Consider the following 23812-nt stretch of genomic DNA (forward strand, 5'->3'; position numbering starts at 1 on the left):
TAACAAGATTTCTTTTCCGTGTGCTTTCATCCATCATTCTGAAAAGCTGTACTTACAATAGTACTAAAATTAATATTTAATATTGGAATCTTCATCACTTCCCTCTAGCAATAACCGAGGGTTTGAGAGCCTACTCTCTGGAGCTCAAATTCTGGTTATGCCACCCACCATGTATCTGTACAATCTTTGGCGCTTTACTAAACTATTCCTTGCCTCAGTTTTTCTATCACAATGGGAATGTTTAGTACAGTTTCATAACGTTATTTGGAGTAATAAATACGTTAATATTAGTGAAGTATGTAGAACTGCATATGGAATATAACAAGAGCAAAATGTGTATCTTGTGTAAAAAAATAGAAAAAAACTGTACAAACAACCTGGTGCAGTATAATCCCAACTTTTCTGCTTATTAGATGGCTATAGATAGTCAGATTACTTAGCCTCCATTTGCAACCATTTTGCTCCTTTATGAAGTGGGATAATTGCTCAGTGTAGTATATATTTCACATAATTTCTATGAGGATTAAGTGGAGAGGTCTACGGCAAGCATACACCCCATTGCCGTTCCCTAGTGCCAGTGATTACAAATACAAGTTTCAATTTCTGTGAGCATTCTGTCTTTTTCATTGATCTTTTATTGGTAATTCACATTTTAAGTTATTTCTGGACCTCTAGAGACCCAAGTAAGGATCTTTTGAGATGGATGGCCGTGCTAGTAGAGTGAGAAGAAGTGAGGTTGTAAGATAAATTACTCAGCTGTAAAGACAGACAAACTCGAGGCTTTTATAGGTAAATGGATGCAACTAGAGACTATACTCATAAGTGAAATAAATCAGACCCACATGTGTAAACATTGTTTTGTTTCCGTAGTGTAAGAAACTGAAAGAGTTAATAAAATCTGAAAGGTACAATAGATATTGTAAAAGGGAAAGAAACTGCTAGGGAAAGGAGAAAAGAAAGGAGGGGAAAATCTCTCTCTCTCTCTCTCTCTCTATATATATATATATATGTATATATGGTAGCTAAGATAATTGTACTACTAATTTCTATTGGTTTATTGAAAGGAACAGTTAATGCTTAATTTTTTGACCAATTTTACATGCTTATATCTGAACAACTACTTTGAAGATAACAATATGCAATGTAACAACCATTGCTGATATCCTATCATCTTGTTTTGAAATTCCGTATCATTTTTAATGCTTTTTTCTTATTTTTTATTCTCTTTAAAATGAAAAAAGCAAGCAAAAAAAAAAAGACATTATTTAAGATCCCACCTGGCCTTGTAGGGTGGTTCTCTTTTGAAGGGAGTTCACCACTCTCCAAATCCTTGTAGACCCAGCAAGCACAGCTGTCAGCAGTTACAGTTCACATCTGTCCTCCACAGTTGGGCTCACACCAACAAAGCACAGACAACTGATGTGCAAAGTCCAAATACCAATGTTTCCATTTACAACAGGAAGTGAAACTGTTGGGAAATGAGCAGCTCGTGTATCCAGCCCATTTTATAGCACACGAGCAAGTCCCTAGCCAGTCAGTGCATTTATTCATTTATAGTGAGAGGCAGCTGCTGAGTTGTTCCTCTAATCTCTCAAGTTTCCGGCCAGTTTTCCCTGAGGGCGAACTAGAAGGGATCCTAAATTCTAATCAGAAAGCAGGTTGGTGAGCATGGAATCAGAAGGGCACATTGTTCTTGGATTTGCAGTTTAATGGATTAGAGAGGCGGGTCCACAGTGCGAAGGGACGGGCCACCAGCCTAGAACATCCTGCCACAGCGTTTGAATGGTCCTGTCTAAGCTTGCTTCTGAGACTGCTTTTGAACTGTTTCCTAGTCTGGACTGTGCCATATCGATTTGACACATTGTTTCTACAGGTAAGACCTGTACTTTCATTGGACTGTCACTGTGCCTGGGGGTCTGCGACTCCGGCCTTCAGAAGCTTTTGTTTGTCTCATACCCTGTGAAGGCTAAGATTTAAAAATCAAGAGTATTCATGTACAGGGGTGTAACTTTTCTTGAAAGGAGATCTGGTCCCTTCTCACATCCAGTTAATCATCAGGAACAGGGTTGAGACTGTCCTCTTTACATGGGCTGGAGTCCTGTCCTTCGTTCAGTTCACTGTGATCCTCACAGGGTCCAGGACAGTGGTCTACATTACCTGTTAGTAGTGTGTATGTCTCCAGGCATCTGAGTTTGATTATTTTGACAGTTCATTTACCTATGCTGGCACCTGTTATATTTTTATTTCAAAACTTAATTCTCAGATGGTCTTATTTTTCATTTTCAATTTCACTTCACTGTCACCTCCAAGTAGGGAAAACACATTTGGGTTTGTAAGTCCTAGAGGGTTAGAGTGCTGAAGTGTAAGCCTTGGAGCCTCAGGGAAGTGGAATGGCTAGAATCTTTCCTTGAGAAATAAATGATGCTGATGGTCACTATTTCCAGCTTCAAATATTTTTTTGCTTCACGATTAAAAATATTAAGCAAGGGCTGGGGATTTAGCTCAGCAGCACAGCGCCTGCCTAGCAAGGGCAAGGTCGTGAGTTCGATTCCCGGTACCGGAAAAAACAAACAAACAAATAAATAAATAAATAAAAATATTAAGCAGTCTAATTTTCTAGATTTCTCAAAAAATGTAGTTACAACCCAAACTGAAAAATGTAATAAGAAAATCTATATTTACAAAAGAAAATTTTCTATATTGTTTACAAATGTAATTACTGATTAATATTTAATAACAAGAATTTATTGTTAGCTTTAATTTTATACATTGTGAATAATTTGATTCAGCAAGATGTGTACGCCTTTTGTACTCCTAAGAATTGTAGACTTTTTTTACTGAAAAGTAGCAAAAGTAGCACAAGTAGAAAAAGTATCATTTTTCCTTTAAGTGCAAATAACCTGCCTTTCCGTTTGGTTCTTATTAATCTTCTAAATAAATGAAGATTAAACTCCTTGAGAAAATATAAATCTCAGGCCCAAGTCTCTGCTACCTCAAATATGGCCACTTACTTTGTGAGTGACCTTTGGGTACAAAGTTGTAATATATTCTCTTTTCTCAGTATCCATAGCTGCTTGTATGGATTTCTTACAATAAAGCTATATTAAAGAATGCATTAGCTCAATCTCAGGCACATTGTTACTCCTCCATTTCTTCCTCATCTTCATCTGTATCATCAATCTGTTCGTTTAGAGCACATGCACTGCCTCACATTTACACCATCAAACACAGTCAGGGAGCATGTTAGGTGTTAAAGACATGATATACTGAACTGCTCATAAGTGGGTGATCCCAGTTGCCCTTTAGATATGCAATCGGATGTTTTTGGTAATGCTGTAGGAATAATTTCTTAAAAATCAATTTTCATATTTTTATTGCAAGAAATATTGGTAACTGAGAAAAACAAAATGTCTAATTCAAAAATGAACCACAGGGCTGGGGACGTAGCTTAGTGGTAGAAAGCTTAGCTAGTATGCATGAGGCCCTGAGTTCAACCCTTGGCACTGGAAGAAAGGGCAAATGACATTATTAAAATGAAAGTTATACGTATAATATTGTTGTATCTATAACTCAAGTTCTCCCCAAAATATGGAAAGGAAATCAAAACAACACAATAGAAAAAAGTCAATAATGATAAAAAATGCTCAGTTTCAGTAGTGATGAGGGAAATCCAAATTAATACATTGAGATTCTTTACTAAACACAAATCACAATCTCCAGTCTGGGATAGAAAGACTTCTGGTATTTCACCACTTGAAATACCAATACTATGGAGATGGTTTGCAAGATCCTGGCACAACAAGGATTCTCATACACCACTGGCCAAATTGTAAACTGGTCTAATTAAGTTGGAATGTAGTTTGGTAGCACCCAGAAAAGAGGTTGTGCATCTTCCATGTCCCTACAATTCCATTATTAATTATTCATCTTCAAAGAAATTCGTGTACATGTACAAGAATTAGAATACTTTGATAATAACAGTAGATTAGAAGCAACCTAAATGTCCACTAATAAGAGAATGGTTACATGGATTGTAATTTTGTACAAAGTGAAAAAGAATAAACTATATAGAATTATATGCTAATCTCAAGAAGAGACTGTTAAAGGATTTAATGGACCTACATACTGTGATATCACTTTCTGAAGATTAAGACATGCAAATTGATTCTTGTTTATAGATACACACATCTAGTAAAAGTGTTAAGAGCATGTATGAAAATGATACATATTAACACAGGAGAGTATTTACCTTTGAAGAGAGAGGAGGCAAATGCTATAGACAGGGACATAGGCAAGCTCCATATGTATCTGTAAGGTTTTATTTCTTCTAGAAAACTTAAAGCAAATTTGGCATCCTGACAAGATTTTAAGTGGAGGCGAGGAGAGTGGAAGGAGAATATCAACTGATTATTTAAAAGGTTTAAGCTACTAGGATAAATACACTCTAAGAACAAGACGGCAGTGTTAGCATCTATCTGTCAGCCCCGTGTAAATTTAAATCCTGGTTAGCAACATGATAAGTCAAAAGGGTCCTGCTCTTGCCTCAGACTCAAAGCACCTTTTCTGAGTGATTTTTAAAGAGGGGATGCTGTAAAAACCTAGGGAAATAACAAAGCATGGAATATTATAAATATGCCTGAGGTAATATAAAGGTTTTTAAGGACATGAGCAAGCCACAAAACCAACCACAGTTTCATATTTTGAGTTAATTAGGAAAGCAATTATTGTACCCAATTCAGAAGCCAGAAAGTTTCCCATGAGTAGTAAATAAAAAAATTATTTTAATCCAAGGCTAGCTAAATTAATACAAAATAAGGCATATTATTAAAACATTAGACTGTTGATATTATTACATCTGAGTAAATCCAAGCTATATTTTATGAAGCCAATAAAAGAGCTTGCAGGAGGTCAAGAGAAAAGAAAGCAGACTTTGGCCAGTGATGGAGCTGCGCTGGGGATGCTAATGTAGCTTGCTCTCTCTTTTGGTTGCTCTCTATCCTGTCTTTGTCTCTGTTCTGTCTTTGGCATGTCCTTAGCCAGACTGAAAAATCAGAGAAAACATAAATCAGGGCTAGTAAAGCATGGAGATTGGGCCAGAAAAGAGTACTTTTATTTCTATTATGTTGTTTTGATAAGGTAATGGAGGAGAATTGTTCATTTAGGTTGAGGCTAATGCAGCAAAATATGGAAATATAAAATATTAAATTATTCTTTTTATTTGGAAGAGAATAATAAAAAAGAACAATAGCAAAATACCAACAACACAGACAAAAACAAAACAAAGCAAAAACAATAAAAATGATACACGGTTTCAGAAAAAATTGACAGGAATTAACAGTGGTTGTTATATTACATATTGTTATAGTCAGTGAAGTTGCTCAGATTACCAGATGTAAGAATGCAAGACTGATCAAACCATTAAAGGGAATAAAAAATAAAAACAACAAAATTAGAAGTGATACAGAGTTTTACTAGACAAGATGGTGGGAATTCACCAATGGTTGTTATATTGCATATTGTTGTCTTCAAATTAGTTGTTCAGATTTCCAGATATAAGCATGCAAAAGTGGTAAAAAAAATTAAGCATTATTCTTAAAGTAACACTCTTTTCAAGTTACCTGAGGAATATATGCATTTATTTCATAAAATTTATGAAATAGATAAAAAACTAGGCAAATGCATTGGATCTGCCTTTGTCCTTCATTTCTTCCTTCTTTCAAATCTCTTCCTCAGACATAACTGCCTGTCCACCACATTGTTATTCAAGACCCCCCACAAGACTCTTTCTATGGATTAGCATATAAACCACTCATGTACTGAGAACTGGGATAATATATTTTTTGCAACACGTTATATCTATTCAACATCTTTTAGAGATCTTTGTAAATCGGCTGTCTAGATAGTCTGATTCTTTCAAAACACAGAAAAACCTACACAGTAGTATGGCTAACACATTATTTTTTTTTAACCCTTCCATCGTTCATGGCTCATTGCAGGGTTTCTAGTTTTGATGATTAGAAACAATTCTGCAGTGACTATTCCAGTACATCCATCATTGCCGCAGAAGCCAGACATCACTTAGTGCATGACAAGATCTGAGGATTATAATAGCGCTATCAGGAGCCTGTTTTTCATGCCTTTGGCTTTGTTTTTCCCTTGATTGGCCTCATTTTCAGAAGACATCACACGTGATAGCAAATACGACAACTGACATTTTCAGGCTTAATGTTCTACAAACTTCACCTTTTTCTCAGTATCAGCCACAGGGGAGAGTCTAGTTCTTATCCTACAGTGTGGGTCACATACCCATCCTGGACCCTAGCTCTGAGACTCTGTCACTGGTATACTCTGAGTTTATGTGTCTGTGAATAAGGAATAGGTAGACATCTTAATGACAACTGGACTTATGTCAGAGGGACCAAGGCATTGGAAGTATCTATTTAAATATTTGGCGGAGTAATGACACAAGTATTTTGCTTTTACAGGACATTGCATATAACAGTGAAGCATATTACAAACTGAGGAGCATTAATATTATTTGGAAGAGACAATTTTATTTCAGGAAAGCATTGCTTAAAGTACTGGTTAAAAGTTCAGTGATGCAACAAGCATGTTTTGTCATAATGCCAAACCATACAATATATAAAAAATATATAATTTCTTCTATATATTTTATTTCTTTATTAAGTAATATTTATTAAATTCCTTTCACCATGCCAGTAGCTGGAGATATACTATTGAATACAACAAGATCCTTTTCCTTGGATTTTGTATATTATTTAAAATGGTATATAAACAAAATAAATGAATAAAGGAAATTATTCCAGATATTACCACGAAGGAATTGTACTGTGAAAGAAATAATAACGATGAACTGGAAAGAAATTCTAGAAGGTCAGCCCAGGAAAGGCGTTCAAGGAAGGCTTTTTGAAGAAAGAACATTTGAATTATAATCTGAAGACAGAACAAACCTTAAACTCTGGCCTTATATTATCCAATGTGGCAGTCCTAGCCACTTATGGATACAGGGTGCTTGAATATTGCTAATTCAGTTGGAGTTTAACACAAGTGTAAACTATGCATCAATCTACAAAACTAGTGCAAAATAAAAAATTATTTCTATATTTATACTAATGCTAAAAGTATATTTTACATTCACTGTGGTGAATATTGTTAAAATTAATTTTGTTCCTTTTTTACCTTTTTAATGTGTCTATTAAAATGCTTATGCATACATATGTCGATCATCTTATCCTCTAATTCCACTTAACAGCCCTGTACTAGTTTCACCTTACTTACTGTCATTTACTGTTACTGTTAAACATGCATTCTTTCATCTTTTTTCCTTCACGATGGTGATGCTGATTGAATTTATCTGGTAGACTTCGCTCTGAGGATCGAAGTCTATGTACACTCTTTATTGACTGAGGTGTCTAAATACAGTGATCAACTCTAATGTAGCTCAGAGTTAAGAGGTAACAGGTGGTAGAGAAGGCAAAGGAAATTGCCACATTTACTAGAGGAGCTAGCTGTGTCATTAGTCATTTTCCCTTAGAAATATTCACAAAGCAGATAAAGAAGACCTTGAAGTTGGAAAGGTAGGCAGAGCCAGCATCGCAAGGTAACGACCATGTAGGACAGGATTTCTGTGGGAAACAGTTCTGGCAAACCAGAGATCTATTTAGTGAAGGAGATTCTACTGTTGTGTAGGATTGCCACGTCTTGCATATTAAAATAGAGCTTTATTCTGTGGTTTTGTTTTTGCACTGACGAGAATGCTAGTGACTTTAGTGTGCCTCTTTTTTATGTCTGTCAGGGAGATGTTGGCAAGATCACACATCTTTAATAACATTAAATTAATTCACTGCGAGAGCAAGCAGAGTATTTTCTTTGTGCAGCATTAATTATTCTCATTTTAGATTGTGACTTGTGCCATAGAGAAGAGATCGACTACTAAAAATGCATGCTGGACTGAGCATGCAAAAGTTTTTTTAATATTTAGTTTGTAAGCATTTTAGGACCCCAAATATGATGTTTGTTATGTAATCTGCACTAACAATTTTGCCAGGGGAAACTCTAACCCTACTGGTTTGAGAGTTGAGTCATATCCTGTGAATCTGGAGCAACGGTATTTAAACATCACGGGTTCCTCTTACTTTCATTCTAAGTCTCTGCAGTTCAGAGCAGCAAGTGCTCTGTGGAAAGACGCTGTTGCTCTCCTGAGGAGGTGAACAGACGCTCTTGCCGCTATTCAGTGAAGAAAGCCAGATCTGGATATGCAGCTGTCTAAATGGAGTGAAAGATGTGTTGTTCATTTCTAAACAACTATGCTAGATAGCTGCAAGCTGAAAAGTGCCGGCAATTTGCCTCTTATTTGTAGTAAGGTAAGTTCTATATTTGGTTTACTCACTGGATTGTGGCTGCACTAAATTAATGTGGCAGTTTCGGTACCGGACCGTGCCTGAGAAAAATGTCTTCTCATAGGATTTTGTGAAGGTGGATGCAAGAGTCTGATGCAAGTGAATGTAAACTTACCTGGGACCCATCTGTGAGATACTAAGCTGACAGCTGTTAATGAAAAATACAGTGCCTGAGAAAATGGAAACGTTGAAGCTCAGTTTTTTTTAAGAACTAAATCATTCCAGGGTTTTAATATTTTTCTTTTTGCTACTCTGTGAGGTCGGTTAAAGGTGAACTATGCATAAGATTCACATAATTATGTTTGGATTTTATTCTGAATAATTACAGTTTTATAACTATTTCTCCACTGAAATAAAAAGAGGTCTTAGTAAGCTGGAAGTGTAAGGGGAAATTAGTAAAAGCCTCTTGTCCTGATATATTTCTAATTAAGTGTAAGTACATCATATTTATAAACTTCTGATGGACCTAACTGTTTTAAAGTGTGCAGGAGCTTGTTTATCCCAGCCTACTTACTTTCTCAGTTGCTATTGGAGATAACTGTATACAAACTATATGGGTAGAGAAGTCTGGATAGAAAGTGACTGATTGTTTGTTTTTCAAATTTTTAAGCTGGCTACTGTAAGATTGGGATGAAAGACCAGAATGCTGTCTTGGATCTTTATTCATTAAAATAATAACATCAATTCAGAGTTTAAGAGGGTGATACACATATTTAAGGCCCTTAAATTCATTTGAAATTAAAAAGGTAATTTGATTTTGAGAGTTATAGCTGTGAACTTGCATGATATTAATGAATTAAAAGTTTTAAAAAATGTGTCTATTAAGTAGGCTTTATGAATACAACCATCTTAAGTGACTCACTATTATGCTTAGCAATTGTTTAATTTCTATTCAAAATTATACCCACTGCAATGTTTCTAAGCAAAGTATAGAAATTACTCTTCATTAGATATGTATTTAATAATTTGTGTTTTTGCAACAATCAAGAAGTAAATGAATGGATGGAAGGAAAGTAATTTTTCTCTTCTTCAGAGGAGAAATTAACATTATTTCATCTTCCAGACATATTGAAGGCAATATTTCATATTGGAGAAAGAAAAGGGAGGCTTTAAAGAAAATGACTTTGCACTAATGAGAGCCTTGCATCCCCAAGTGGAAAAAAAAAAAAAAAGGAAAAGAAAAAAGAGAAGAAAAAGCTCATGTCCCCAAACATTATAATATGGGATGTTATGGCCAGAATACTCTGATTCTAGGTGATACATAATGCTCTGCTTTTATGCCTGAGCAGAAGAGGGAGTATTCCGGTTAGTCATATATTCTGCTAGAGGATTTTTACTTATGCTCTATGTGAATGATTAGACTTGGATAAGCAGAACAGAGCAGAAGTCACTTACATCAAGATAAAAGCAGGTCCTTATGCTCTATGCATCATTTCTGAGTCTTTATGATGGCCATGCAAACTGTTGGTGTGAATGACAACCCAGACTGACAAATGTTGTCAAATCTCATTTTACAATATACTCTATTTCAAATATGGACTTATTTGTTTATGGCATTTTACAGCCAACTGGGGGTTATCAGGTTATAGTATGAATGCATCTTGTTTCTCCTCTTTCTTTTCTGGTGCCCGCCCTTCGGCTGTTTTCCTGCTTCTCTGAATCTCCAGAGGGGTGTGGCCAGTGGGTGGGAGGGAGGAGGAAGGCGAGGAGCAAAGTGAGCCCACTCCAGTACTGTAATATTCCTCTTTCTTAACCTCTTGTGATGGTTTTAATGAGGAAAGAGGTCAGAAAGAGGTTAGATTTCATGGTTAGAATGAGTCCTTTAGATAACTTGTAGACATCAATGATTAGGAAATCCAGTGGCCTTTGAGATAAACAATAATTGGGGGGGCTGGGGATTTAGCTCAGCGGCAAAAGCACCTGCCTGGCAAGTGCAAGGTCGTGAGTTTGGTTCCCGGTACCGGAGAAAAACCAAAAAAAAAAACACAATAATTGGGAGCTTGACTGGGACAGAGTTTTTAGACCTTACCTACTGCACAAGATTGTTGGAAAGGTGAAATAAAATCACGTTTTTATTGCACTTCATTCACCATAGAGTGTTAGGCATATTTTTGAGGAAGTGTTTTTGCGTTTTCTTGAAGTAAATGACGTGAAACACATCAGAAATACTCAGAATTCCACTCAGGAGTCAGTGTGTTCCCCTTGAGTGTGTGTGTGTGTGTGCGTGTGTGTGTGTGTGTGTGTGTGTGTGTGTGTGTGTGTGTGGAGGGTCTCATTTGTCTTCTCTTTTAAAACTATTTTTCTTCCAGTTTCCAGTTTTCATAAAAATATTTTGCAAAGAAGAACTCCAAATATAACGCCCTACACCCTAGTGGTCTTTCAACCTTCAGATAACTTGAGGACACTTCAGACAGTTTTCTAGTTAGTATTGTAGATCTTCTTGTCTGAGGTGAATCCTGCTGCATATAAAAATCTTGGGAAAATTAAGGTGCAATAACTGTTTCTACTTTGCCCTGAATTAAAATCAAATCTTTCTTACAGTGATCAAATGAAATGGTTGATGTGAGGGTACTTTGTAAACTTTGTAGTGTCCTTAAATATCATTACCTCAGAATAAGCTATCTGCAATTCTGTATCTAAAAGGGAACTTGGATGTCATCTCAAATTTAATTTTCAAAAAAAATAGAATTAAAGTCTGTAAGGGTTAAGAAAAGTGCTTTCTTTAACAAATATCTGGACAAACATCTAAACATATATCTTTTGGCTTATCCAGTTTTGTGCACTGTTATTTAAGTAGCATTTTGAAAGTAATTAAAAATTTGTTTCGAATATTGATATATAGGCCCATAGGAAGCTGCCTTCTTTATAAAATGTTTTAAAGAAGACATCTACTTTCTTTGTAAGTTTTGTGAGCTGAGGATTCTGCTTGGTCTACTTTCATGGAGTGTGGATTTATGGAATGGTCATTAAAACATATCATTTGATTCTTAGCTGTTCGCTGTTAGAAGCATTGAAATCCTTTTTCCAAGGAAGTCAGCCATAAAAGTAAACATGCTTAATAGATACGGATATATTTTTTGCTTTTCAAATTGTAGATGGTATAGTAGAATTTTTTAATGTATTTGCTGAAAGTCATTATAAAATAGATTTCTCCAAAGTTCATATTTTGAAAAGAGAAAGAGATACTTTAAACAGCCAATGAATTTTCAACCATTTCTGTTAGAATTGATCTGGCTATATGTATAAAACTTTTTAAGGACAATTAGAAGAGAAAAAATAACGTTATGGTTATACAACTTAATACCCTATGTCTCACTATATTTATAAGAAAAGATTTAGAAGAAACATTTGCTTTAAAACCTCTTAACACTAAGATAAGAAGACAATTAAGAATGGTTTATTAGTAAATCTTATTTCTTACTCCTAAGGATTCAAACTTGAGGGATAATACTTTAGTCAGTGGAAAAGCACTTGCCAACCATGCCGGAGGCCCTGGATTCAATCCCTTATACTGGAAAATAAAAATATTTTTAAAATATGATCATTATTTCTCTTGATAAAAGTTTAATTCCAATGAAAAAATATGTGCTTATCACATTATGTGCTGCAACTTATAGCTTCAAGAGATGAGTGAAATTTGTTACGATGTTGTCTTATGGACAAATCCCAGTCTTGCTTTGTAATAAAATTTATGTTTGCTTTGATTCCAAGAACTGTATGAATCTACTATATAACCATGAGGAGGTACAGGCAAATGGTGGAAATTGATAGGCATACATAATAGACATTTCCTTTGCTAAATATATGGTCAGTGGGACAGCGAAGAATGTAAGGAACAAAACTCTGAAGTAAAGGACTGCAGTGGGAAGAATCAGTGCTTCTTTCTAGTATTGACCCCATCCTCTGGCTTTGTCACCAGAGATAAACAATGAAGCTGTATCTTCTTTGGAATTTTGTTTTCCTGTCCACAAAATTAGGGAAACTCTCTAAAGCCAGATAACAGCCCCATATATGCAAGAAAATATTGATTAGTGATCTTATGAATGCTGAGGTGAGTGAAGCATTTTGATCCTAGTAGAGGAGTCCATAGATCTGCTTCTTTTATAGATGCTGAAGTTTGTAATGAATAAACTCTAGGATAAGCCCAAGTAATAAAGCTCAAAGATGGTTTGTTGAGTTTTAATTCCATCTTAATTTAGTAGAGAGACACACATTAGTCACTTGGTCTTTCCTTGTTTGAGTCATTTCACTGGTGGGATGTGATTAGTAATATTTATTCATGGCAATTTACAGCATTCCCAAATATATCAAATCAAGTTCCAAGTCCTTCATTCCATAAATATTTCTCTTCAAGATAAAAAATAATATACAGCATTTAAATCGGGGTATATAATAACTTTTTATGTCTATCTTATCATTTATAGCAACTTTACAAAGTTCAACACTATTGCTCCCTTTTTTGCAGAAGGAGACTGGTAGAATAACCAGAACTAAACTTTGGTAGACAAGAGTTACAGTCAAGATATAGAACTATATCTTGTGCTTTCAACAGTTAGATCTTCTCGATTGTAGTACTTTAAAATAACTACTATAAAGTCCTACATAACAAGGAAACAGTTTTAATATGGCTACGTTTAGTTATTTGATGACTGCAGTATTCTCATTCTTAATGAAATCCAGGTCTTTATGAAGCAAAATATACTGAAATTGTCTGGAAATTCATGGAAGATGGGCTAGTATTAGTGCAAAATGTGTCTAGAATGAGCAAACATAAGTGAGAATTTCTGTAGGTGGTTGTGTTCTTTGATTATGTGATTTCTGTTCATTGTTATTTTTGAGGTAAAGGTTGGGATAAGATAGTTTTTAAACTTTATTGTACTTTGATACAGTCCCAGGGAAACATAAATTGTGAGAATTTAAGCATTTTAAGGGAATGTTTATGTCATATCTATTTTTCTATGTACATTCCTGTTGAAAGTCATTATTTGGATGAAGGAGCATATTAAATAAATGGAAAAGTTTAGACCCAATGTATAAACTAGGTCCCTTGTGATCTGTTTTCTCCAAAGATTCCTAAATCATGCTTTGATTTCTCAGACAGTTTTGTAACATTTATGATACCTCAGTGTTTTCTAAGTAAGAATTTGGTTTGCAAGCCATATACCCTTAGAATGTACACAAGGCTCAGGAATACTTCCTGTCAATCTGGCTGGCTGAGTGGGTGGGTGGGTGGCAGGATGGATGGGTGGATTGATGGACAGTTGCAAGGATGTATGGATAGATGAGTGGATGGATAGATGGATAGATGGATGGACGGATAGATGGCTGTCTGGTTGGCTGACTGAATGTATAGATGGATGATGGGCATAAACTGGACCATCTCTAGATTTGCTACAAGTCATGACTCATGTGCCTGATACTACTTAGGAACTACATGATCAGTGAATAGGTGGGTACAAGGAAAATATGTCAAAGCTGTGGAAGAGTTCACTTTAGTTCATCTTATATTTTGTCATCTGATCATTTCAGTGTAGAAGAGGCACAGCTTTAAGTCATTTCTTGTTACATGCCTTTTATATTATTTCACGTTAGAGTTTGATTAATTATACATAATGAAACAATTTTTTTACTTTCATGATTCAAAAGCTAAATGTACACATATGTCTAAACATGCATTTATACTTATATAATGCATCTATATGTTTATGCACAGAGAGAAAAATAGAAGCAGAGAGAGAGAGAGAACTTGGATAATAAAGTTTAAAAGCTCAAAAAAAATGAAGCCTAAATTAATGGAAATTGTCAAAGTTTAACTACCTTAGAATTTATTATGGAAAAATAATCAAATGGAGAGGAAATAAGGCAGACTATCACAAACCAAAAGGTCCTTAAAAATTATTTTAGTGATTTACAAATGTATATTTCTTTTAATCCAGTAATGAAAACATTTTCCCCAGAAAATTTCATTAGAGTGCTCAGACTAAAACTTCAAGTCAGAATTTATTTGGCACTATTAATTGTGAGTGATGCTTTTCAAAATTAGGACAGTGACTAAGCCTTGAGCTGGGAAATTCTGCAGGTTTCAGAGAGTTTTAAAACAGTCATTGTTGTAAGTTTTCCAAAAGGTGGAAAGAACATAGAGAAAATTTTCCTGTAAAAATACTTGACCAAACACAGCTAAACAATGTCAAAATACATCCAAATTTCAGACCTTTTCTGAAAATTATGCACTTGGCCTTGAACCAAAGCAGTCATTAAAAGCAAAAAAAAAAAAAAGAAAAAGAAAAAGAAAAAGAAAAGAAAATCACCCCAGTCAGCATGGAATGATTGGATGGATCTTTTCCCCCTTGGTCTTAAAGAAGAAAGCACATTTTTCACTATTTGAGAACATTCTATTTCTTGTTGTTTAGTGTGCAAGTTCATTGTATTATTGCAGCACATTTGATTCCTATGGCTGACTGTTTTCTGGAGATGATTTCTCTATCTTGGGAATAGTGTGGTCCAGGTCAGAATAAGTGAAAATTATCCTGACTGAGAGGAGACCTAGATTTCCCATATTTATAGTTTGAGAATCGTTTTTAGCATTCCTCAATGATGGTTTCATTCTCTAACTCCTCTCATATTATCTAAGTCTATTAATTATTTTAGGATAGGTTTTCCTCCTCCTCCCCCTCCTTCTCCTCCTTCTTCTTCTCTGTAGTGGTTACTGTGAATCATAAATCACCTGGAAAAATTTGCTAACCTCATGTATTGATCAACTTTCCCATTGCTAAACAAACTACTTGAGGCTGATAATGTAAAGGAGGACAGTTTTATTGGCTCACAGTTTCAGAGGATTCAGTTCACAATCAGTTGGCTCCAAAAAAACAACATCAGGGTAGAAGGCATAGCACAGTTGGTTCTTTTCTAGTGGTAGGAAGCAGAGCAGGGCAATAGTCACTTTCCCATAAGTCTCATAATCCAGTGAAGTTGACAATTAAGTTTAACTATCACAGTACACCCCTTACCAACTGGTCGTCCAAACACCTCCTTAAACCATATTTAATTTACAAATAGAGACAATAGAAAGGTCGAAAATCAACCTAACATGATATAACTATCCTACATACAATCATAAGCCCACTAATCCCTTCCCTGAAGTCTCAAACATTCCAGCATTTTTCAAATATCCAAGTCAAAGAGACTTATGGCAGACTCTTGGCTGTGAAATTGTAAATTGTTTTAAAAAGTTACTTAATCCAAAAATAGCATGGGATAAGAGTTCCCATTCCAAAAAGGAGGAATAGAGGGGTAGAAATGAATTGGCTTAAGCAAGACCAAAACCCAGCAGGGAAGATATCAAATACTGTAGCTCCATATTCAGCATCTGGGACATGTGATGGTGAAATGGATGTTCCAGAGCGATTGGTGGCCCTACCCCTAGGACCTTGCTGACTGTGGTCCACATAGACTCTCTTGGCTGGTTCTGATCACTTCCTGTGGCATTCTACTTTCTTACCAGTTCTTACTTCCTGGGGTGGCCACTGCATCTCTGACTTCATTCCCATAGTTTCATGCATCCACCTTTCAGGAGCACTTTGTCTGACCTCTCAGGTCTTTCTTTGAAATGTGGATGGAAACATCCACAATGCTGTAACTGATATGCTGCATGCCTGAAAAACGAGCATACAGAGACAATGCCAAGGTCTGCTGTCAGCTTGAGCAGTAACCAGACCACTTTGGACCATGGCTGCAGCAACCTCTTAGTGCCTGTGTAGCTGAGGAAAGTGAAATGAATCCCAGGGAACCAAATCCCATGAAGGATAAGGTCTTGCTGATTCCTGAGATGCCCTCAGCCATCTTTCTTACTGTCCCAATGCAAAAAGTGCTTGGCTTCTTTTTAATGCTAGTCTTTTTAGCAACCATGTTCTCCACTGCCCCAACTTTGCAAGAGTTTCCTTTCTCATGAAATTGTAGACTTTTCACATCTGCTTTTCCTTCTTGTTTTTCACTGTATATCTGTCTGAAAGCAGACAGAAATACCCACCGCAGGCTGAATGTTGGGCTGCTTGAAATTTCCTCCACCAGATTAATTAGTCCACCACTATTAATTTCAGTCTCAGGACATGGGCAAAATTAGACAAATTTTCTGCCAAAATGTACATTGCATGGCTCTAGCCTGGTCTAGCTCACAACAGAGTCTTCATTCTCAACTGAACATTCTGAGCCTGGTATTTAGTCTCTGCATCCTTTTAAGCATTTGGGTCTTCTGAGTTCCAACCAGAATCACCCATCAGGCTGTGCTTGTAGCACACTTAGGCTTCAAATCCTACTGATAATGACAATGGCTACTTTTGAGAGAGAATATTAAGATAGTTATTTCAATTTTTTAAAGGAAGGAAACACAAAAAGACTTTCCTATAAAAATACTTGGTCAAGCACAACTAAATAGAGTCCAAATATATGCACATCTTAGGCAATGGAAACAAATTCATTAGGAAAATGTACCCTAATGGCAGGTACTTTACAATAAAAGGTAGAGTTACAACTTGTATATTTTATACAAACATTTTAATTTATTTTTTATTTTTTTTATTTTAAGGAGAGTAGTAAATGAGAAAAAATAGAACAATAGCAGCATACTAACATCACAAGCATAAACAAAACAAAGCAAGAACATTAAAAATGATGCGGGTTTTAAGACAAAATGATTTGAATTAACAGTGGTTGTTATATTGCATATTGTTATCTTCAACTACATTGCTCAGATTACCAGATGTAAGAATAGAAGATTGTTCAAACCATTAAAGAGAATAAGAAAATAATTATTAGATAAAACCTTAGAGGTAATACAGAGTTTCACTAGGCAAGGTGGTAGGAGTTCACCATGGTTGTTCCATTGCATATTGTTGTCTTCAAATCAGTTGCTCAGATTACCAGATATATAATAAGCATTAATAAAATTTTTTCAGAGGTCAACTAAGAACAACTACATGTGCTACATTAGAATACTTTTTCATTACATCATGATGTCTATATGATTTTGTCTATTGAAGGCTTTCAGAAAAGATTATTATACTGCTAGCATGACATTTTTGCCGTGTTTTGGAAGAATGTGTTTTAAACACAGATCCTACATAAACATTTTTTTTCATACCTGAAAGCTTGCCTTTATTTTATTTCCTTGATATTGCAGATATACTTGTAATCACAAAGACAGGTTCACATTTAACCATTCCTGTGCATCTAAGACTGGTTATACTTTTCCACCATCTCCAGATTTCCAGATTCTAAAACTAAATGCCTAGGCAATATGACACAAAACTTCATAAATGTAAATGATTGCTTTCACAAACAGCATATACATCTAAACCATTTAGCTAAATTAATGGCAGTGATTACTAAACAATACCTTATAGCAATTAATAAACTATACTTTTGTCATCAGAATAGTAAAGCCTCACCAGTTGCCAGGCCTGCTGCCTCTCTTGATGGCTCTTAGAAGCTGGGTGGTCTCACTCATGTAGTAGCACATGGAGGTACAGGGTCCTCTACATCTCTGAATGGACCGTGCTAAGCAGCTTGCACTTCACCTTATAGGACAGTGCTTCTTCAGTTTCATGGTGCAGCACCTGTGCCTGAGAGATTCCGGTTCAGTAGGTCATGGGTAGTGCTAAAGATGTAAATTTTGAGGAAAGCACCTGGGTGACTCTAATGTCCATTCCGTATTGAGAACACTTTACTTCTGGTGGAACATCTTGTGTACCTCCACTTCTTTATGCTTTCATCTTTTCCCATAACCTAGGGGCATATTTTGAATATGAAAGTGGCCATCTGGTAGGACTTGGGTGAACAAAGAATCTCTGTAAGAAAGCTCACAGAACATGTACCCTGAGTCCAGTAGGGCCTATGATCAGCCACTTCCTCACTCAGCTCCCAGGTTGAGAAGGTATTGCTGGGAATGCTGGCAGAGAAGTCACAAGACACAACAAATACTGAGTGGCCTCAGTTTGGCAATGGCCCGGATGTGGGAGTGGTTCCTCCTCTGCCCAAGGCTAAGAGAGACTTAAGGTGAACTCTCTGAAAAGAGGGAGCGCTAGCTACACATGGCATCTGATGAAGGAAGGCCTGTGAGCTGCGATGTGACCATGGAGTGGTATGCTGAGCTGTGATAGGAACGGGAAGGACCGTATCACACAGGGCTTGAGAAAGACACTGACCATGCCGGCAGTGAAAGGAGCCACTGAGTAGTGTCCAAATTCTCAGCTGGAAGACCTGGGTTCAAATCTAGATCTTACCACACATTGTGTGACTTCAAGTATGTTATTTGGTATCTCAGAGATTCAGTTGTCCTCTCCTAAAATGAAAAGGAAAATACCTTCTTTGGAATTAGCAAGAGTAGATCTGGAAGCAGAGTACAATGTGAGCCCCTTTGTGTTGTTGATATCCATGCACAAGCCTTTTTTCACATTGTCACAACTCAAGCATAAGCTAGTCTGGATGTCTGTGGTGCCATCAATTCACGTGAGACAGTCTTGGGCAAAAAAGCTCATAGTATGTAGGGCAGATCTGACAAGTGATTTATTAGAAACTTGTTTACAAGCTCTTGCTTATATTTCCTCAGTCTTACACCATTTATTTCCTTCAATGTTTACCCAACAAGGGTGAGGCGGGTAGGGCTTAGAGCACTGCAGAACTGGCAGAGTGTTTCTGATTTTACAGCAATGCAGAAGCAGCTGGCTGAATTTTGTTGTATATAAAAGGATGGGGTTTATGAATCCCTCCAAAATGAAGGCCAAATATGTTTAGCATCACCAATATGCCAACTAGTTCCTCTTGTCACTCACACACATGTATGTGTGTGTGCACACACATACACAAGATGGGGGATGGAGGAATGGGGAGAGTAAAATTGCAATGAATAGTTTCATACTACAGTCTCTGAGAGTTCTAATAGTTAAAAACATGTATATACATATCTATCTATCTATCTATATATATATATATCAGTTGAACTTATTCTAAAATACTTGCTTTTTAAAAAGTTTCTCTAACAGTTTTCCAATATGAGTTCTGGAAAAAGAATACAAATAAAATGACTTTGCTCTGTACATATTTTTTACCTAATCTGTTTCCTTGGAAGCCCAGCAGAAAATTTAAATATGTAATTCCCCTCTATTTGTATGGTTGCCACACTATAATAAAAATGTAGCCTGTGTTAAATTTTAAGACACTCTCATTTCTATGATTATGGATGCTTACATGTAATTTATTAATCATTTTAGCATATTTCCGTCTGTGCAGTCTAGGATGCAAAATTTTTTGAGAGCTTGTGTGCTGCAAACAGTGGGGCCACAATTGGGGGGCAAAATGCAGGCAGTGTATGGTAACCAGGAGCTCATTTATTTCCTTTCCACAGGCATGGATATCATATGATACTGAGTGACATCAGGTAAAGTAGAAAACAGTACAGAGTGCAATGGAAGACGTTAATTTAGATTATAGGCTCAGAGTAGTCCTCTCTGAGAAATGATCTTTAAGCTGAGATCAAAGTATGAATGAATTTCAGGTCCATGTTGTTCAAACGGTGGTGAGGATTACAGGAAGTATATGTGAGCTACCCAGGACAGTACCTGGCACAAAAGTTATCCAAGACATTCAAATTGAGCCTGCTTGCTATCCGGTAAATAACAAATCAGTCAGGACACTAGAAGCCAGCTTGAGGGCCGCATGTGCTGCCTCAAGCTTGGAAGCCGTGAGTAATGAGGCCACCTCAGGCTGGCCGAGGACCTACCTGGCCCACAGCCTTTCTGATTAGCTTGCATTGAGTATGCTTGGTGTCTAAATTTCTGCTCAGATCTGCATTGTTCAAAAATTTGTTGCAGAGATGAACACCCTTCCTCTCCATTTCACTGTTTTCCGGTCCCTTTTGTTTGGCTCTGATCCCCTACTTCCGGTTGGCAGGAATAGAGTCACCTCCTGGCACCCCAACCCCGTACATTTTCCTTTGAACCAAGACACCCAAGATCTCCTTGCGGTCACCCCAGTGAGAGATGCCAGCCTCTTATTCTCTTCCCCAGCCACTTTAAGCAGATCAGGCCCAAACATACAGCCACAACATAAGACAAGAATGAGCCCCACCTACTTCCAAGACTTCATGGTTCATACTTCTGCTCTCATCCTCAGGGGGCTGGGACTAGTACTGGACCACCAAGCCACAGAGAAGAACTTAGATGTCCTTAAAGAGTACTGTGATGCGGGTGTGGAAATTACCCACCTTAGTCTTCTCTAACGTTGGCAGTGTCCTGGCTGCTGGGAGCTCTGAGGCAAAGAAATGGCCATTCATTTTTCTGTCTGAGGAGGCAAAGCTCAAGGAGTGTAAAGAACATGGTGCAAGGAAGGATGTCTTTGTCATTCCCTGTGTGTTTTCGATTTTCAGGTACAAGCAGAGACAAAATATTTCTGCCCTTAAAAGTATGTCATCAGTCTGTGGCATCAAAGTAAAGCATATTTCTGCACGTATTATTCTGTTAAAAACTAAACAGCAGCAGCTCTGCATCCTAAGCCTGGGTTAACGAAGAAAGGTGCTTATAGTTTATTACATTTAATACGATCACTGTGACTTTTGTCGTGGAAGACCTCACTAGCCAGTGAAAACCGTAATTAGCAAAGTCAGTTAGGAGTGCATAGAAATGCTTCCATTCTATAAACGTGAAACATATTTTATGATCTGTTTCTCTGGTCCCTGTTCCCCTTTTGTGACCTAGCAGCATAAGGCAGAGTTCTCGCTGTCACCTTGTTACTCACCGTCACCTCCTTGCTGATTTCTGAGCCATCATGGTGGGCGATGAGAAAAATAGGGCGCATTTGGGAGAAAATAGGTGACTATACAAAAGACAAGCACATTTCTTCAGCTGTCAGAATTAGCAATGAAAATTAAGATTGAGAACATCTGCTTTAATTATGCATGTAGCACAGACTGTTCTGTTGTTTCACAGTTTCTTTCAGGGGTAAAAAAAAAAAAAAAAGAAAAGAAAAGATACCTGCTAGTCTTACCGTCTTGCCCTGGAGCTAAGTCTGCCCACGTTTGTCTATGGAAAGCTACTATGGATAATGTCCTTTGTCTAAATACCGTGTAAAATGTTTACAGTTCCTTTTGTAGGCCCTTCGTTGTGAGCTTTGAGAAGACAGACTAAATGCAATAAGCACAAATTTCAGAATAGAAATGACTGCTAAAGTGTGTCAGCTTGGTGTTTAATTAGGACTAGAAGCTTTAGTCTTCCACGCAGTCATGAATTCCACAGCAATGCAAACCGATACCTAGAGAACTGTTGGGAAGAGCAAAGGGAATGGAAGGAAAGTGTGGGGAAAGGAGACCCTGGATGCCTGAGCAGTTAGGACTTGAAATATTTGCTGCGTGGTAGAGCTGGAACCCATAAAGCTGCAGCAGCCCTGGGTCCCTGCCATCTGCCGAGGAGGAGGTTGCAGTATTCAACTAGACCCTCCTGGGGTGTTTCTGTTGTTCATTTTCCTTGTTTGGGATAATGGTGGCCAAATGTTTACATTTACTGTCCCTTAGAATTAAATGTTAATTTCCTTTCTTATTAACATGTTTTTCTCTCCCTTTCTTTCTCTGCTGGGAATTAAATCTATTTTTTCTCACTGAGTACTTATTAGAGGAAATCTACTCAAAATATTATCTTTGTTCTGGAGAAATGTACAGCCAAATGTGCTGCAGCTCTATTCTTTATATTCTATTGTATACAAGTATTGAATATATGAGAGAGAATATATATACATGCACATATATATTCTGTTATGTTTTATTCTATGAATGCTGAATGAAGGACTGATCATAGTACACAGTATGTGTTTTAAAAGTACAGTAAAAGACACATTAATCTTCTCAAAATATCCTCCCTCACTTCAAGCACTTGTCCCATCATTCCTTCTGCCTTCTGAAACAGTTCTGGAAGTCCACTTTTGTGAGTGTCTTCCTGGGATGTGATAAAAATACTGGGACTGCTTCTTCTGAATGCCGTCCAATGGAGGGAAAGGCAAGCTTTTAGAAACATGACACTGTGTCTTCATCTACCTTATTCACCAGATCTGGTACCATGGGACTTCTCATTCTGCCCCAAAGTCAAAATGACCATGACATGTAAACATTTTGAACCAACTCAGGACATCAAAGCAGCCACAACAGCGCAACCAAAGACACTGACAAAAGAAGACTTCCAGAACTGCTTCAGAAAGTGACAGAAACAATGGGATAAGTGTGTTCAAAGTGAAGGGAAATACTTTGAAGTGGTGCTAATGGCAATGTGATTTTTACTGTAACAAATTTTTTAAAGTAAATATTCACTGTATTTTTATCACATTTTCACATTCATTTTAAATATCTTTAAATAAGATGATAATAAACTTAATAGCATAGAATAATTGCCTCCTTTCCCTGTTGAAAAAAAAAAAAAAAAAAGATCTGCCAGCACAGTGGCAAACACCAGCAGTCCTAGCTGCTGAGGAGGCCGAGGCAGGAGGATTACTTGAGCTCAAGATTTCAAGACCAGCATAGGCAACACAGCAAGATCTTAACTCTTTGAAAAACAAAGCAAAAATACCTATTGAAAGATCAAATTAATTTAGTAATTTAATTTTTAAATTTTGGTTAAGAAATAGATTGAAGTTTGTTCTATCAACTTATGTACAAAGCCTGCCAAAAAATGTATATACACTTTAGCAGTTCACTGTACTAATAAATGTCTGGAAAACAATGGCCACCACTTTGAGCACCTCTTGCAATTATAGATGCCAAAGGTAACTTGTATTAATCTCATTAAGTCTCAAGAAATTTAAAATGTTTATACAAGTTTAAGTTTTCCTGATATATACATTTTTTGCAGACTCTGTATACTTAAAGTGTATGTAAATATACCTTATAGGTTAACAGTAAAGATACTTCAGTTTACTTCTGCATTAAAATTTTATTTTTCCTGAAGTTATTCTTTAAGTGTATTACCTGCAGATCCTTTTGGATTTTCTATAAAGTTAACTTAGGAGTGAAGTTCATTTTATATTTTCTCTTGAAAGTGATACATTCTGTATTTCATTTCCGTCATTTCTCTGGTTATGACCTCTGGAGAAATGCTGAGCTGAAGGGATGCGAGTGGTATCCTGTCTTTTTCTCCATCCCTAAGGCAGCTTTTAATGCTTTATCATAAATTCTGACATTTGTTAATTGCTTTTATTAGATTAAGGGAGTTTTCTTCAGGTCTGTCTTGCTAGGTTTTTGTAAATTAATACTAAATTTCAGCGTAAGCATTTACTATACATTTTGAGGTGACCATATGAATTGTGTCTTTATTAATTACACTCAATTACTCTAATTGATTCTAACTGATTTTCTTTTTTTT

At 36.5% G+C, this 23812-nt stretch overlaps 1 protein-coding gene across 5 annotated transcripts in view; it reads left to right on the forward strand.

Annotated features, from left to right (window-relative positions):
- Window positions 1-23812, forward strand: part of Mctp1 (multiple C2 domains, transmembrane 1) — a 517439-nt gene that overhangs the window by 164254 nt on the left and 329373 nt on the right. For 3 of the 5 annotated variants that reach the window (XM_013513036.1, XM_013513038.1, XM_013513043.1), the window contains exon 1: window positions 8180-8384. The exons of the other annotated variants lie outside the window; for them this stretch is intronic. In XM_013513036.1, the coding sequence (XP_013368490.1) occupies window positions 8328-8384 (57 nt within the window). In that variant the 5' untranslated portion in view covers window positions 8180-8327. Of the gene's footprint in view, window positions 1-8179; window positions 8385-23812 lie in introns of those variants that run through there. 5 annotated transcript variants of the gene reach the window in all.

This window comes from Chinchilla lanigera, unplaced genomic scaffold (genome assembly GCF_000276665.1).
Source record: "Chinchilla lanigera isolate Chin_1 unplaced genomic scaffold, ChiLan1.0 scaffold00017, whole genome shotgun sequence".
NCBI lineage: Eukaryota > Metazoa > Chordata > Mammalia > Rodentia > Chinchillidae > Chinchilla > Chinchilla lanigera.